Genomic DNA, 18,331 nt, shown 5'->3' with positions numbered 1-18,331 from the left:
TTCTTCGCATCACCTGTGCTAGGATCGATAGATATACTGTGGTGCATCGTTGAAATTAAGATGACAACCTTTCCTTTCTTTGGTACATAGGATACTGGAATTGTAAGATTCTTGCCAAATCCAAACATGGAAGAATGTACCTCACGTCCCGTACTTTTCACAAAGCAAAGAGGAAGCTGTGTCTTATTTTTTTTAATGGTGCCAACAGTTGTTAGGTTATGTTGAAGCAACATGTTCTGAGCTAGGGGAACGCTTGTGAACCAGTTGCCATGGGTGACATTACGTCCACTTCCTGAAATAGGTGGTACAAGCCTCATTACAACTTCAGCAGGAGTTTGTGTGATTTGATGATACTGACCTTGTGGTTGTTTCCCCAAGTAAACCTCCATGTTCAGGACATAAAAAGTGCGAGCATCAACAATGGAAAACACCTTTATGCCGTACTTAGCTGGTTTATTTCGCATGTACTGACGAAAGGGACACCTGTCACGAAATCCCCACAGCATTTCATCGACTGTGGTATATTCTGATTCACTGAAATTTGCTTGACACGTAGCTACGATGTATTAAAAAACCTCATGCAGTGGAGTCAAAGCGAAGAGCTCTGAGAAAAAAACGGAAGCGTTGCTGAGACATTACAGACCAAAAAATAGGTACTCCAGTCTCATCGTCACTCCACATTTCATCCGTGTTCAAGTGCGACGATTTCAATACTCCTGCATAAAACCGAAGTCCTAGTAATGCCTTTATCTCCTCTAAATTTGTGTTCTTTGAGCCTCTTTCACATTCATAATTGACTTTCATTATATTGATGTATATATTGGTATAAGCAACGATCTTCTGTAGAAGTCATCTGTGAAGAAGCACTGCCATGCTTTCATCGGTGTGTTAGCCTCTTTCGCTGCTCCTTTGCACCCTGGAAGATGAGTCACAATACTCCGGCGTCTTGTACGGACTGATTGTGTAGGTCCAGCCAGTTTCCATTTAGTGCCATCTTTACCGGTGTAGTTACCTCTATAAAGCAGTGGGATGTCATAATCCGAAGTAGAGTTGCCTTCCGAATGTTCACCGTCAGTGGCTACTTTGTCATCACTAACATCACTTTGTTCTGTATCTGTGTTCCAGACTTGGTCGTCTTGTATTTCTTCTTGTGGATCAACATCAGTCCCTACATCACTTTCATCACCCCCCAGTTCATTGTCTGTTTCTGCTGAGAATGATTAATTTAGCAGAGAACGAATACAGTCTGCTTATCTCTCATCCATTTCACCGAAACAAGGAAAATGTACTGAAATGTAAAATTTAACTCAGAACATTTATGTGAACACAAAAGATTGCGGTGGGTCATGGTGACCCGCACACTACTTTCCTCGAGAACTGCTACGCTTGAACTGAGTGCTGCCTGTTGTGCTGTGTAGAGGGGGTAGACTTAGGAAGATACTGGGAGGGGGGTTGCTGTGTCGTCATTGGTGGAGGAGGAGTGAACGGAAATGTAAGTGTGCGGGTCATGACGACCCACAGCGACCATTCTCGGGTTAAAAAATCAAGTGGCATCAGGAAGGACATATGACCTTAAACCCCCAGCCAAAACCAAAATGAGTTTGGGTGGCTCCAGCAACCCCAGAAATAACTAGGATAAGAGGAAGAAAGAAAATCATCACCACCATCCCTGTTTTGAAACTGGCTGTTGGAAGATTGTCCCATTCATAGTAGAGAATTAAAAAATTTATTAATGTCTATGTGGGAAAAGTGGACACTCCCAAATCTATCTCAGGCACAAACTTCGTTATTAAATACAGTATTTTATACTCTTAAGCATGTTGACATATCATCACTTTAATTACCTGCCTTATGATGTGTTCTGCTATCAATCTGATCTAATTGCTTTTACATTTCTATTTGTTTCAGAGCCATGGTCAAAGAAATGGAAAATGAAATCATTAAAGATTATGAATATAGTCTGCGGGTAGCTATATTGGAATATATCTTAATGGACCCACGTGAAAGAAGACGATTAAACATTCAGACTTACCCTGTTGAATATCCAGCTTTGGTTATTCGAGCTCCAGTTCCTTGGCATCATTCATTTTGTACATGCGAACAGCTTGTATATCATAAGCTGTTCATTGGCAATCCAGTGCTCATGAGGCTGAGGGATTTGTGGATCCTGGAGTAAGTCATCTCATCTCTTTCTTTCTCATTCTGGGACTAGGTTTATATAACTGTGAAATAGATAATGTATAGTCTAGTCTATAATACTCGTATATAATATACAGTATAATACTGTAAATTGCATAACAGAAAAGAAGAGCAACTGGAAGAAGCTAGAATGTTTACTTTGTCTATAATCTGTGTGCGAGATTAATGTGATCAGTATTTACAATGCAACTGGCCTTTGATCCAGAGGGTCCCGGGTTCGATTCCCGGCCGGGTTGGGGATTTTAACCTTAATTGGTTAATTCCAATGGCTCGGGAGCTGGGTGTGTGTGTAGCGTATTCAGCATTAGAAATCATCCTAGGTAGGGCCCTTATCTTTACAGATATGCAGGTCACCTAATAGGCCGTCTACGAAAAAAAGACTTGCACTAGGCCTCTCCAGAGGCCATGCACCATTATTATTACAATGCAACATAGTATGAAATAGAATAATTTAATCCTCCCCTGTCTAGGGGATATCTATAGACAAGAAATAGCACACCAATAATAACACAACTCTACAAATTAAACAAAATTCAAGGTACTGACGTGGAAGTTCCTGATTTATAGTAATTAGGCCATGCTTGTTTCGAATCTGTCATACATTTCTTTCCATCTCCCCCAGTTCTTTAGTTATGGAACCCTATCTTATTAAAGTTATTGTAATACTTCATGGATTTGGTTGGCACCGGGCGAGTTGGCCGTGCGGTTGGGGTCGCGCATCTGTGAGCTTGCATCCGGGAGATAGTGAGTTTGAACCCCACTGTCGGCAGCCCTGAAGATGGTTTTCTGTGGTTTCCCATTTTCACACCAGGCAAATGCTGGGGCTGTACCTTAATTAAGGCCATGGCCGCTTCCTTCCCACTCTTAGGTGTTTCCTGTCCCATCGTCGCCATAAGATCTATCTGTGTTGGCGCGACGTTAAGCAATTAGCAAAATAAAAAAAGCATATTTGGGTGGTGACTCTTGACAATTCAGAATTTTGAAAGTTTCATTGACCTATTATACAAAAAAAATGAACATTAAGTACAGAACAATTAATACATTACATTTAGACTCCGGATTTTCAAGCAGTTTGAAAGCTATTTCTGTGTGGATTTCCTGAGTTGGAGTTGGAAGGAAGCGGCCATGGCCTTAATTAAGGTACAGCCCCAGCATTTGCCTGGTGTGAAAATGGGAAACCACAGAAAAACCATCTTCAGGGCTGCTGACAGTGAGATTCGAACCCACTATCTCCTGGATGCAAGCTCACAGCCGCGGGCCTCTAACCACACAGTCAACTCGCCTGGTGGGATTTCTTTTATACAAATATGTATCTTCCTGCAGAAGTTCATTGATAAGTATATCACTATTCTATTTTCTAGAAACCCATTAACCATTTATTTAAATGATAACTATGTAGCAAGTTCATCAGCATTCAGTTTAGCATCAAATTTGGAATTTATAAGTAATTTTCTTAACTGTGGTCCAATGAAAATTCCTTCTGTCATCTTGGCTTTACTTAAATTGGGAAGCAGTTATTTCGGTTATTCAAGACCTTTCCCTATTCTGTCCATTCTTTTCATAAAGTTTTTCATCAGCCTCGGTTTCATGTGTAAAGGAGGAAAATACACATTTAAATGGTTCACCAATGGCTTTTCTTCTCTCTTGGGCCACTCTTTAACAATGTAGTGATCTTTAGAAGCTCAACTGTCCCACAGGCACACAGCACAGCACAGCACTGCACAACACAACACAACACAACACAACACAACACAACACAACACAACACAACACAACACAATTTTGTGAATACACTCTGTAATCCTAGCAGAAGTCCAATAACTTTTAAATCACCATAAATATGCCAGTTATATCCCTTGTATTTAATGGCTTCTAGAATCAGTGCCATACTTTCATGTGTTTCTCTCATACCAACTGTATGAGCCACAGGAACTGATGGCAGTTCATTGCCATTGTGACATAGCACAGCCTTCAAACTAATCTTTGAAGAATCTATAAATAAATGCCAATCTTCATTCTTGTACACAATGTTTAGTTTTAACATCAAACTATTCACATCACAATATGCGCACAGCAAACCATCTTTCCTAAAATACTGTATTTCACTGCATAATCATTGCCACCGCGTAATCGTCACATCCTTTATTATCAATACAAGCTAAAATTCCATCACATTATCATCGCACGTCCAAATTTTGTTCATCAATCTGTTTAACACGTTCCGTGCGGTTCGGGTCACCATGTGCCCCGAAACATGTTACTCTTATCCGTCGGTGCGAACTTCCCAGAATTGCGAAGTAAGTAACTACGTCCTAGTTACGAATTTCCGTTAACTAATGGCAACATAGTGTTCCAATTGAAGCAAAGGATCGAGGCATACTGCTAGTTTTGATCGGCCCACCGGTGACCCGAAGGAAGTTTTTTTCATCTTCCGTTCATATCGCATCGGGTCACCCTGAGTCCCGATTGTTGTCTGACCTATATTTTTACGCGGGAATCGCTTAGCGCGGTTACGGTGAATGAAGCCTAGAGTGTTGCTGTCCACAGATCGTAGACTGTTGTTTAAGGAGTACCACCCTTCTGATATCTGCTTTCTACATTGCTCTTAGGAAAGCCAATAGAGGTTATTGGAGTTATTGGAATAGTTATTGACATATTTACTATCTTCCGTATATAATATTTACAAGCAATTTCACGTCCTTTTTTAGGTATGGAGCTTTCACATTCTGACACACCGGCGGCACGGAAAAGAAAGAGGGTTAGGACAGCACTGGGGTGGGCCTATATTACGTTCCGTGCGGTTCGGGTCACCATGTGCCCCGAAACATGTTACTCTTATCCGTCGGTGCGAACTTCCCAGAATTGCGAAGTAAGTAACTACGTCCTAGTTACGAATTTCTGTTAACTAATGGCAACATAGTGTTCCAATTGAAGTAAAGGATCGAGGCATACTGCTAGTTTTGATCGGCCCACCGGTGACCCAATTATTTCCGGGGTCATTTCTGTTTCACGCAATTGTTGAATCGGAACACTGTCCCACAGGTAAATACGCTGGAATGTCTCCTCAACAATAACGCACACAACAAATGCACATGCATGGTTTAGGATGTCATACTAGGGAGTAAACAAAGTCAAATTCGTCAGGTCACCGGTGACCCGAACCGATAATAACTAAAGGCAGCATCGGGTCACCGGTGGGCCGATACGACGTAACATTAAGTCATCGAAATTCACTGCCGCAGGGAACGTGTTAAAAGGTAAATGGAACTGCAATTAAAGTTGTATATGAATGTGCAATTTAAATATGCATATGGCTTAGCAGTTTGGCAACACAGTCATGTTTGCGAGATGTCATACAATGTATAAATTAATTAATTCATTAACAATACTGGTATACGTATGACGCAGGGATTACCGGTAGTTTGACATGGTCGCGAGACGGTGTATAATTTATACACCAGTGACATACACTAAGTGGCCAAAAGTCATGAACATGATGTTAATAATGAGTTGCTCCTCTGCGAGCCCTCAAATCGGCAGCAATACAGCGAGACATCTGCTCTACGAGGTGTTCGAATCGTTCTGGAGGGATCTGGGACCCATGCTTCTTGCACTGATACCCACAATTGGTCTTGTGTAGTTGGGGCGGGGTTCATGGAGCGTATACCAGCATCGACAGCATACCATAAATTCTCAATTGGATTAAGATCGAGGGGATATGGAGAGCCAATCCTTGGTCATAACTTCAGTGGAGTACTCCTCCAACCACCTGCGTACCACCATAGAGCACTGCCATGAAGCATTGTCCTCTAGAAACATGGCATCTCCGTCAGGGTACTCTAGGGCCAGAATAGGATGCAGATGGTCTGAAAGAATGTCCACATAACGTGCACCTGCCAGCACTCCCAGCAGTTGGACAATGGGGTCTAATTGCGACCATGAGAACGCAGCCCAGATAAGAACTGAGCCACCTCCCGCCTGGACGCAACCTTGTTGACACACAAGATTCATAGTTTCATGGGGAATACGCCAGACTCTCACCAACCTTCAGCACAATACAACTGGAAGCGGGAATTATCGGACCATACCACATGCCGCCACTGTTCCATGGTTCATTGCCGATGTTCGCGGTCCCGTGCATGCTGTTGAGCTCTGTGTCTAGGTGTCATCAAAGGAACATGAGTTGGTTATCGGCTCAAGACGCCTCTGCGGTGCAGTGGCCTTCTTAAAATTCTGGTAGAAATGGGTTCCTGACTCCCAACATTCAATTGGCCGGTGATGTGACTCAGTGTAGCTTTTTATTTTACAATGCTTAGTAAAGCTAAAGGTTCCACCTATTCAATACGTTATCGTAATGGTCTATTTAGAACATCACATATTTATTTAACTTATTATAAAATACATCTTTGGGACCGGTTTCGGCAATCCACTATGCCATCATCAGCCATTGAGTTTTTTTATAGCAAGGAACATTCAAAAATGTACAAATATGCAATAGCAAGTCCTATTCTTACATGAAAAACATTAAAAATATAGCTAAATAGCATAGGCTCATTGTACTATACAAATAACATGTCTTTTTTGAAAAATACAATATTATTTAGTGCATCTAAAATTATTTTTATATATAATTGGCAAAGTCTATGATTTGGTATACCTTATGTACAATAGAATCATGTAAATTGATAAAAGAATCTACTTTTGCCATTTAAACCACAGTTTTTAAAAACAAGAAGTCCTATTTTACATGGAAAATATTAAAACTTGGCTAGTTAGTATTAACCCTTTTTTTATGTTATACAAGTAACATGTCTTGTTAAAAAATATAGTATTATTTGGTGCGTCTAGAATTGTTTTATAGGTGCTTAAAAAGACTATGGTTTGATATAGTTGATACACAGGAAATTTTCTATAAAATTGATGAATGTTTCTATAAAAACCTCTATCATTTTTTAAACACAGTTTCTTAGTTCCTCATAATATGCGACTTGTACTGTTTTAGATAATAAATACAGGTTCTTCTTCCTTAAAACTTATTGACACAACAGTCTGTTTGACTATGTAAGGAGTAGCAGATTCTGATGTGTTTTTTCTTGTTTGAGTATTTGAACCTTGCTTCTAGTATTTTCCAATGTAAATAACTGTGTGGCTGAGGCCGAAACTATGGTTAAGATCTTGAATATTATTTTATGTGCCAGATAGAAATGGGCCGTAAATAGTGTTAATCTCGAACCAGTACGGACCTAAAAAGGAAATAGTGAAATGAGTATGAGTTATTGAGAACGATACGCGGTACTATAGAAAAGAATTGAAGATATGAAACTCACCTCAGGTTGAATGTAACAGCGTGCAGAGAGAGTGAGGAACAACTGCTGAATGTCTAACGCCAACCAGCCGGCTCAGCTGTAGGGGAAGGGGACGCAGGAGAGGTTGCGTTCGCGTGTGCCTGTGTGTCAGGGGGGCGTGGGCTTTGCCGGGGATAGTAGGCTAGCGCGCTACGTAATATTTTATATACGGATTGATTTTTAGGAATTTTTAAACTGTTAATCAATGAAATAAGCATGTCAAATAAAACTGTAGGTTTTTCCGAAATATCATTTAGATTGTAATTGGGATTGTAATATTGATCTAAAGTAATGTAACATTGCTCTGTTAGGTCTAGGAGTGGGCCTTTATTTATTGTTTCGATGATGTCTAAGTCCTTGTTGATACCGTAAAAATTGTGTTTGTATTCCTGTATGTGTTGACCTATTGCCGAAAATTTTCTATATTTTATGGCATTGACATGTTCATTGTATCTGATATTAAATGATCTCCCAGTCTGTCCAAGGTAAACACTGGTACAGTTGTTGCAATGAAACCTATATACACCTGATCTATCGAATGGGTTTTGTATATTAACCGATTTGGAGTTGTAAAAAATATCTAAATTTCTATTATTGGTTTTGAAGGCAATATTGACATTTCTTTTTTTTTTAAATATTGGTTAACCGGAAAATGTCAGAGTTAAAAGTAAAAGTAGCATATGTTTTTGTTTTGGGTGTTTCTTTTTGTAATTTAGTATTGGGTTGATGTTTAAATTTATTTATTATGCGTTCTATAAAACATTTGTTGTAGCCATTATAAGATGCGATTTTGCGTATAGTGTTGAGTTCTTTTTTACGTTCTATATTGGACATGGGTACATTAAATGCTCTCTGTATTAAATTATTGTATGTAGCTCTTTTATGACTAGGAGGATGTTCAGAATCGTGTTTGATGGTCGTGGCTGTATGTGTCGGTTTTCTGTATATTTTGTATTCAAAAGAGGATGGGCGCCTGGTAATGGTTAGATCTAAAAAATTTAGGGTTTCATTGCTTTCAGATTCCATTGTGAATTTTATATCATTATCGATGTTGTTGAGATGTATTTAGGTGGCAGGGGCGTCGGTAGTGCGTTGATCCATTATTATAAATGTATCATCTATAAATCTGGCCCAGAAGGCTATATTATTGAATGTCTTATTATTTATGATTTTAGTGTGTTCCAGAAAATCTATATAAATGTTAGCTAAGATACCTGATGCCGGCGAACCCATTGCTAGTCCGTCCTGTTTATAAATTACTTTGTTGAAAATGAAATAATTATTGTTAGTTAGGAACTTCAAGATTAGTATGAAATCGTCTATTTCAAGTTGACTAAGTTTGCTGTGAGTGCGCAAATTTTTTAGAACGATTGGTATAACTTTTTCAGGTTTGATGTTGGCGTACATATTGGTGATATCGAATGAATGCATGGTATGATGTGCCTGTAATTTGAAATTTTCTAGTTGCTTAATTAGTTCTGAAGTATTTCTTATTGATTTCTTAGCTTGAAATGTATAATGCTTGCTTAAAAATTGTTGTATAAACTGCGCTGTTTTGTACAGAGGGCTAGGTCTGAAGTTTATTATGGGGCGTATAGGAACATCATTTTTGTGTATTTTAGGTTGTGTTTTTACTGTTGGTAGACTGGGGTTCATATTAATTAATTTGTTCTTTTCGCTGTCAGTAAAGAGGCATGTTGTATTTTTAAGAATTTGTTTAAGTTGTCTTTGAATAGATTGCGTTGGATCTTTATCTATGATTGTGAAGGCTTTGTCTGTAAAGAAATTCTGTGTTTTTGTAATGTAATCTGTTTGGTCTAAAACAACAGTGGCATTACCTTTATCTGCTTTTGTGATGACAACATTTGAATTTTTTATTTTGTTTTTAAGTTGACAGATCTTTTTTCTATTTTCAAGCTGCGTTGTGTTAAAATCTATAGCTGGTGTGCTAAAGATGTTTTTAATTTGTTTTTTATTTATTTATTTTATTTTATTTTTTATTTATTTAAAAAAAAACAAATTAAAAACATCTTTAGCACACCAGCTATAGATTTTAACACAACGCAGCTTGAAAATAGAAAAAAGATCTGTCAACTTAAAAACAAAATAAAAAATTCAAATGTTGTCATCACAAAAGCAGATAAAGGTAACGCCACTGTTGTTTTAGACCAAACAGATTACATTACAAAAACACAGAATTTCTTTACAGACAAAACCTTCACAATCATAGATAAAGATCCAACGCAATCTATTCAAAGACAACTTAAACAAATTCTTAAAAATACAACATGCCTCTTTACTGACAGCGAAAAGAACAAATGAATTACTATGAACCCCAGTCTACCAACAGTAAAAGCACAACCTAAAATACACAAAAAAGGTGTTCCTATACGCCCCATAATAAACTTCAGACCTAGCCCTCTGTACAAAACAGCGCAGTTTATACAACAATTTTTAAGCAAGCATTATACATTTCAAGCTAAGAAATCAATAAGAAATACTTCAGAACTAATTAAGCAACTAGAAAATTTCAAATTACAGGCACATCATACCATGCATTCATTCGATATCACCAATATGTACGCCAACATCAAACCTGAAAAAGTTATACCAATCGTTCTAAAAAATTTGCGCACTCACAGCAAACTTAGTCAACTTGAAATAGACGATTTCATACTAATCTTGAAGTTCCTAACTAACAATAATTATTTCATTTTCAACAAAGTAATTTATAAACAGGACGGACTAGCAATGGGTTCGCCGGCATCAGGTATCTTAGCTAACATTTATATAGATTTTCTGGAACACACTAAAATCATAAATAATAAGACTTTCAATAATATAGCCTTCTGGGCCAGATTTATAGATGATACATTTATAATAATGGATCAACGCACTACCGACGCCCCTGCCACCTAAATACATCTCAACAACATCGATAATGATATAAAATTCACAATGGAATCTGAAAGCAATGAAACCCTAAATTTTTTAGATCTAACCATTACCAGGCGCCCATCCTCTTTTGAATACAAAATATACAGAAAACCGACACATACAGCCACGACCATCAAACACGATTCTGAACATCCTCCTAGTCATAAAAGAGCTACATACAATAATTTAATACAGAGAGCATTTAATGTACCCATGTCCAATATAGAATGTAAAAAAGAACTCAACACTATACGCAAAATCGCATCTTATAATGGCTACAATAAATGTTTTATAGAACGCATAATAAATAAATTTAAACATCAACCCAATACTAAATTACAAAAAGAAACACCCAAAACAAAAACATATGCTACTTTTACTTTTAACTCTGACATTTTCCGGTTAACCAATATTTTTAAAAAAAGAAATGTCAATATTGCCTTCAAAACCAATAATAGAAATTTAGATATTTTTTACAACTCCAAATCGGTTAATATACAAAACCCATTCGATAGATCAGGTGTATATAGGTTTCATTGCAACAACTGTACCAGTGTTTACCTTGGACAGACTGGGAGATCATTTAATATCAGATACAATGAACATGTCAATGCCATAAAATATAGAAAATTTTCGGCAATAGGTCAACACATACAGGAATACAAACACAATTTTTACGGTATCAACAAGGACTTAGACATCATCGAAACAATAAATAAAGGCCCACTCCTAGACCTAACAGAGCAATGTTACATTACTTTAGATCAATATTACAATCCCAATTACAATCTAAATGATATTTCGGAAAAACCTACAATTTTATTTGACATGCTTATTTCATTGATTAACAGTTTAAAAATTCCTAAAAATCAATCCGTATATAAAATATTACGTAGCGCGCTAGCCTACTATCCCCGGCAAAGCCCACGCCCCCCTGACACACAGGCACACGCGAACGCAACCTCTCCTGCGTCCCCTTCCCCTACAGCTGAGCCGGCTGGTTGGCGTTAGACATTCAGCAGTTGTTCCTCACTCTCTCTGCACGCTGTTACATTCAACCTGAGGTGAGTTTCATATCTTCAATTCTTTTCTATAGTACCGCGTATCGTTCTCAATAACTCATACTCATTTCACTATTTCCTTTTTAGGTCCGTACTGGTTCGAGATTAACACTATTTACGGCCCATTTCTATCTGGCACATAAAATAATATTCAAGATCTTAACCATAGTTTCGGCCTCAGCCACACAGTTATTTACATTGGAAAATACTAGAAGCAAGGTTCAAATACTCAAACAAGAAAAAACACATCAGAATCTGCTACTCCTTACATAGTCAAACAGACTGTTGTGTCAATAAGTTTTAAGGAAGAAGAACCTGTATTTATTATCTAAAACAGTACAAGTCGCATATTATGAGGAACTAAGAAACTGTGTTTAAAAAATGATAGAGGTTTTTATAGAAACATTCATCAATTTTATAGAAAATTTCCTGTGTATCAACTATATCAAACCATAGTCTTTTTAAGCACCTATAAAACAATTCTAGACGCACCAAATAATACTATATTTTTTAACAAGACATGTTACTTGTATAACATAAAAAAAGGGTTAATACTAACTAGCCAAGTTTTAATATTTTCCATGTAAAATAGGACTTCTTGTTTTTAAAAACTGTGGTTTAAATGGCAAAAGTAGATTCTTTTATCAATTTACATGATTCTATTGTACATAAGGTATACCAAATCATAGACTTTGCCAATTATATATAAAAATAATTTTAGATGCACTAAATAATATTGTATTTTTCAAAAAAGACATGTTATTTGTATAGTACAATGAGCCTATGCTATTTAGCTATATTTTTAATGTTTTTCATGTAAGAATAGGACTTGCTATTGCATATTTTTACATTTTTGAATGTTCCTTGCTATAAAAAACTCAATGGCTGATGATGGCATAGTGGATTGCCGAAACCGGTCCCAAAGATGTATTTTATAATAAGTTAAATAAATATGTGATGTTCTAAATAGACCATTACGATAACGTATTGAATAGGTGGAACCTTTAGCTTTACTAAGCATTGTAAAATCTTGAGTCAATACGGACAAAAAATGAAGTTTTAAAAACTAAATCAGTGTAGTTTGTTGAGCGCCCAGTATGGTTCTGCAGATGCGATGTGATGTCCGTTCATTAAACACCTGTGGTCTTCCCGTGCAGCAGTTTATGCGGTTGGTAACATTCTCTCTGCGATATTGAAGATCCACCCTCGACTCTGTTGACCTTGGTAACCTGAATACGCATGTGATTTCCGCAGTGTTGTGACCCATGCACCATGCTCCGATGATCATCCCACTTCAAAGTCAGTTAACTCACGACGTCTTGCCATCTTCACGACACAGGTGTCTGTGTCAGACTGCAGCTAGCCACAATGCTCAGGAGTCATACGGCATATTTTCTAATGGGGCACCCCTTCCTGTGACTTTTGGCCACTCGTTGTATTATGAGTTCTAATTTGAAATACGTAAGGCTGTAAGTTATTGCTTATCAGCAAATATTTAAATACTGTTGTATCAGCAATGTCTCTGGGAAATATGGGCACTGCACACACTTGTTTTCTAGTATGGCTTTCAAAGCCTTGCAACCAGGGGAGGACTGGTTTTGGAATGCACAGGTGAACGGCGACAAAATGAGTCATTGGTAATGTAATTCACAAAAAAAAAGTTAATATTTGCTCTTATCAATGGTAAACATCATAATGACTATGTTCTTTTTTCATAACATTGTCATGTTCTTGTGGTCTACTATAATATATAATCGAACGTTCCAGTACTGGAAAATTTATGTGTAGGTACACCCCTGCTTACAACCCTTGTACTTCACCTCTAGTGGACCTCTCTATGTTGTGGGGGTATGCAGGTTTTCCCTTTTCGTGTTTATTAGATACTCTCGCAGAAGTATTGTCTGCTCTAGAATGTAAAGATGCATGTGTGTGTTTGTAAGTGACTTGAGTTACGGACAGTAATTTACACAGCAACAGAACGCGTGAAGCATATATTTGTAATTATAGATAATTACAGAAACCTTTTTGCCGCCTTCAGGCTAAAGGTAATTGTCTTTGCTGAACAGCATGGTAACAGCTGTTGAGAGAAAATTTTAAGTGAGTAGAAACTTGGTGCGAGACTGGCAGAAAAGAAAAAAAAAACTAAAAAAAATGAACTATTCTAGATGCGCCTTTAGATGTCCGGAAATAGGGAATTGTCCGAAAATTGACAAGTGTCCATGTACATCAATGAAATACGTAACATTGACTGCAGTGTATCATATGAAATGTTACAAATGAAGGCACAGAAGGTAGAGTGTGAACACAACATTCCCATAACTCAATCAGTCAATCAATGACCGGGCAAGTTGGCCGTGCAGTTAGGGGCGCGCAATTGTGAGCTTGCATCCGGGAGATAGTGGGTTCGAACCCCACTGTCGGCAGCCCTGAAGAGGGTTTTCCATGGTTTCCCATTTTTACACCTGGCAAATACTGGGGCTGTACCTTAATTAAGGCCACGGCCGCTTCCTACCAATTCCCAGGCCTTTCCTGTCCCATCATCGCCATAAGACCTATCTGTGTCAGTGCGATGTAAAGCAAATAGCTTCCTTCCCATTCCTAAACAGTTCCTATCCCATCATCACCATAAGACCTATCTGTGTCGGTGCACCCTTAAGCAAATAGCAAAAAAAAATCAATCAATGCTGATCTGCATTTAGGGCAGTCGCTCAGGTGGCAGACTCCCTATCTGTTGTTTCCTAGCCTTTTCTTAAATGATTTCAAAGAAATAGGAAATTTATTGAACATCTCCCTTGGTAAGTTATTCCAATACTTAATTTAAGGTGAGTTGTGGGTGGTTTATGAGGTTCGTGCTATGACACAATCTGTCATTGTGAAGGAGAACAACACTGTGTCAAAAATTGCCTGCTGATTAGACGGACGAGATTGCAAATTTTCACTGATTTGTCTTACATTTGCTCCAGAAAAATTTATACTTACTTTTTTGAATTGGTAATGCTGATTAGGTTCCAGTCTGTTTCTATACCGTATGCCTCACAACAGCACTATTGCACTGTAAGGATCATGGAGTGTATTTATGAAGACTAGCTTTAGAGAGAATCTAAAATGCACGGCAATATTACAGCTGATGGAAGAAAGTTGCTGCCTTACATAGTATTCAAGAGGAAAATGATGCCTAAGCAAATACATTTTCTCTGTGGAATCGTGTATGAGTACATCCAAGGTTTGGATGGTCGTAGAACTCATGCTGGACTGGGTTAAAACTGTATGGGATAGAAGACCTGGTGCACTACTGAAACAGCCAGCTCTGCTTATTTTAGATAGATTCCAAGTTCACCTTGTGAATGGAGCGAAGAAATTTTTCAATGAAAATAAGACAACAGGTAGTCATTTCTGATAGCCTAACATGATGCTCACTGGAAATATTAGGCGTTCATCCTTCGATTTATTATGCTTGTGGGCAGTGAAGAGTTGGGACCTTATACCACCTGAACTAGTCTTGGATTTCGCATGTTCTAGAGTGCAGCCCTGTCCAAAGTGGCACCCGAGGTGCCCTTTTATGGTACCCTTCGCAATTAATTTCCAAATTAAATTTTACTTAATATTTGAAAACAATACTTTTGCGTTTCAATAAATATTCTTACTTTTCTCTTAAAAATACCATCCTCAAAATCAGGAAATTTGTTATATCCGTACCTCCAAATACACAAAGAGCTTTGAATAAGCCATAAATGTGATCTAGGCCTAACTGATTCATGTCCGCAATTAGTGAAGAGATAGAAGAAAGGTTCAGAAAGAGAGCTATTCGACATGTAAGTAGTTGCGACAACTACTTAACTTAATAACTTAATGTTATTATTTCAATATTACATGTAAAGGGAAATCCTCCACAAACCTCTCACTCTGGGGGAGCTAGCACCAGGTATAAGGCCCTCTCTACTCGCGGAGCCAAATATAGCCGCATATTTATTCTGCCAAACAGAACCGCTTCCTTATGATTCACTTGATTGCAATGCCATAAACTACCTACCATAACAGAGTTTCACCAGGACGACAATGAGACACCCAATTTGCCCACAAAGTAACTTTAATCCCAACAAAGCTGTGCCGTAAACAATGAACAAACGTTTTATGAAAGTCTTGCAATTGGAATATTCAGTTCCTAGCTTTCAGGCGAACATTCAGTATTACTTGTGAGCTTATGCAGGGCTTATGGAATACGTTTTGAGTGCCTTGTGTTGTGATAAGTTGTACATTCAACATGTTTTGTGTGCTTTTTTTAATTACTATTTAAACTTTAAATTATTCAGTTTATAATCAGTTATATTTCATTAAACATAACTCTTATTAACATGGCTAAAAGGCAAAGAAATTATAACTTTAACAGTGAATGGGAGGACCAGTATTGCTTTATTGAAAACAAAGGAAAGTCTGTGATTATTGTGTAATGCTAGCGTGTCTGTTCCTAAAAGAAGTAATGTACAGCGACATTTTTTGACTAATCACAAAAAATTTGACAGTGAATTTCCTGTTAATTCTGAACTAAGAAAACACAAAGTGAAAGACCTAAAATCTAAATTAGCATTGCAACAATGTGCGTTTAAGAAGCCAGTTCAGCAAACGTGTAACGTGACAATAGCTTCTTACAAAGTTTGTTATGTCCTAGCTAAAAGGAAAAAAGCTTTCAGTGATGGGGAAGTAGTGAAAGAAGCTATGCTAAATGCCGCTGAATCTCTGTTCGACTCTCACAAAGATAAATCTGAATTGATATCTTCAATCAAAGGACTTCAGTTGTCTCACCAAACTGTTGCTAGGCGGGTTGAACAGATTTCTAATAATATGGAATCTCAATTACATCAGGATTTGAAATCGTGTGAACATTTTTCACTCCAGTTTGATGAAAGTGCTGATATGTTTGACACTGCTGAGTTGTGTGTATTTGCTAGAATGGTTTTTAATGATTTTACAGTAAAGGAAGAATTTGTCAAGCTATTGCCACTTCATGGACGTACTAGGGGAGAAGACATATTTAATGCTTTCGTTAAATTCACCAAAGAGAGTAACCACTGTCAAAGCTTGTCGCTATAACAACAGATCGGGCACCGTCTATGACTGGTAGAAATAATGGATTTCTTTCTCTTTGCACTAAGGATGAATCATTTCCAAAATTTCTTTCTTATCATTGTATTATTCAGCAAGAAGCTTTATGCGCAAAGGTTTTAAAGTTTGATCATGTCATGAAAATTTTAACTCATATCGTGAATTATATAAGATTGTCATCTACTTGTCATCGATTATTCAGAAATATTTTAAGTATGTCAGATTCGGAGTATGGTGACATCATCCTTCATGCAGACGTAAGGTGGCTTAGTAGGGGGAAAACACTTGAACGGTTTTGCTGCCTGTTGGATGAGATACGAGACTTTATGAAATCATCTGCGAAATATTATCCCAAACTTGATGATATATCTTGGCTAATCGAATTAGCACTCTTGGCAAACATCACCTCAAAATTAAATGAGTTAAATCTCGAATCACCAGGAAAAGATCATAATATTTCAGGTATGATAAGTATTGTCAATGCATTTGAAAATAAACTTAAGGTATGGATTGTCCATTTAAATAGAAATTCCCTTTCACTTTTTCCAATTTTGAAATCTATGGCAGATACAGTAAATGGTGGCAAGCATGATTTTTCACTCTTGCCAAACATCTTGAAACTCTTGGGTCCAAATTTGGTAGCAGATTTAGCCAGTTTTCAATGGTTGAACCAGTGATCATGTTTGTCAATAATCCCTTCACTTCTGTTGATGTTTGTGAGCTTGGAGGGAGGGTGTGTGAAATATTCGAAAATTATAATCCTGAAGAATTAGAAATGGAAATTTTAAGCCTTCAGTCAGACCTTTCTTTCAAATCCTCCTACGCAACATGTGGCAATTTCTGGACTCTGGTGGACGGTAAAAAATATCCCTTTACCCGCAGTGTTGCTCTGAAGATGCAATCTTGTTTTGGTTCAACCTATCTTTGTGAAATTGCGTTTTCGACTATGAACATAATAAAAAACAAATACCGATCCTGCCTGACAGATTCACACCAGGATGACGCGTTAAGAGCAGCCTGTTCCAGTTACACACCAGACTTTCCTCAACTTGCAGTGAGCATGCAGTGCCAGATTTCACATTAATTATGTGAGTAAATATATTTTCATATAATTTTTAATTCTAGATTTATTATTATTATTATTATTATTATTATTATTATTATTATTATTATTATTATTATTATAATAATAATAATATATAATTCGCTGGGGCCATCAAGGACCATGTTAAGTCTTGTTGCATTTGACACTGAACTTGGCCTTCTTTAGAGCCCAAATTTCCCTCATTCTTTGCGAGTGGGCCTGCTTACGCTCCTCTGTCCAAGGGGCACCGTGTCTTCTCTTCGGCTGCTCGTCTCGGTTTAGCCCGTTCATCAATATTTTCTTGCGGAAGAGATCTCTGTTAAGGGCGTCTTCAACTGAGATATGTAGCATTTGCAGGTCTTCTTTGGTATTTCTAAACCAGGGAATTGTGGTTTTGGGGTTTGATCCAAAAAAGTGAAAGATTTCTTTAGTTAACTTTCTTCCGTCCATTCTTTTCAGATGACCGTAAAATCGTGCCCGTCTTTTTCTGATTGTGTCGGTAATTTTCTCTATTTTGCTGTAGACTTCCTTGTTGGATCTCTTTTGATGGATTCCATTTCTGTACTTTGATCCCAAGATTCCTCTCACAATTTTGCATTCTCTTT

At 37.5% G+C, this 18,331-nt stretch overlaps 1 protein-coding gene across 1 annotated transcript in view; it reads left to right on the top strand.

Moving 5' to 3' along the window:
• Dnah3 (dynein heavy chain 3, axonemal) overlaps window positions 1-18,331 on the top strand; it is a 912,075-nt gene that overhangs the window by 91,134 nt on the left and 802,610 nt on the right. Inside the window, exon 7 of the mRNA XM_068228454.1 lies at window positions 1,909-2,172. Within this exon, the coding sequence (XP_068084555.1) occupies window positions 1,909-2,172 (264 nt within the window). The remainder of the gene's footprint in view (window positions 1-1,908; window positions 2,173-18,331) is intronic.

The sequence above is a fragment of the Anabrus simplex genome, chromosome 6 (assembly GCF_040414725.1).
Source record: "Anabrus simplex isolate iqAnaSimp1 chromosome 6, ASM4041472v1, whole genome shotgun sequence".
Classification (NCBI taxonomy): domain Eukaryota; kingdom Metazoa; phylum Arthropoda; class Insecta; order Orthoptera; family Tettigoniidae; genus Anabrus; species Anabrus simplex.
The sequence above is the reverse complement of the archived record's forward strand: the minus strand, read 5'-3'. Positions and strand labels throughout refer to the sequence as shown.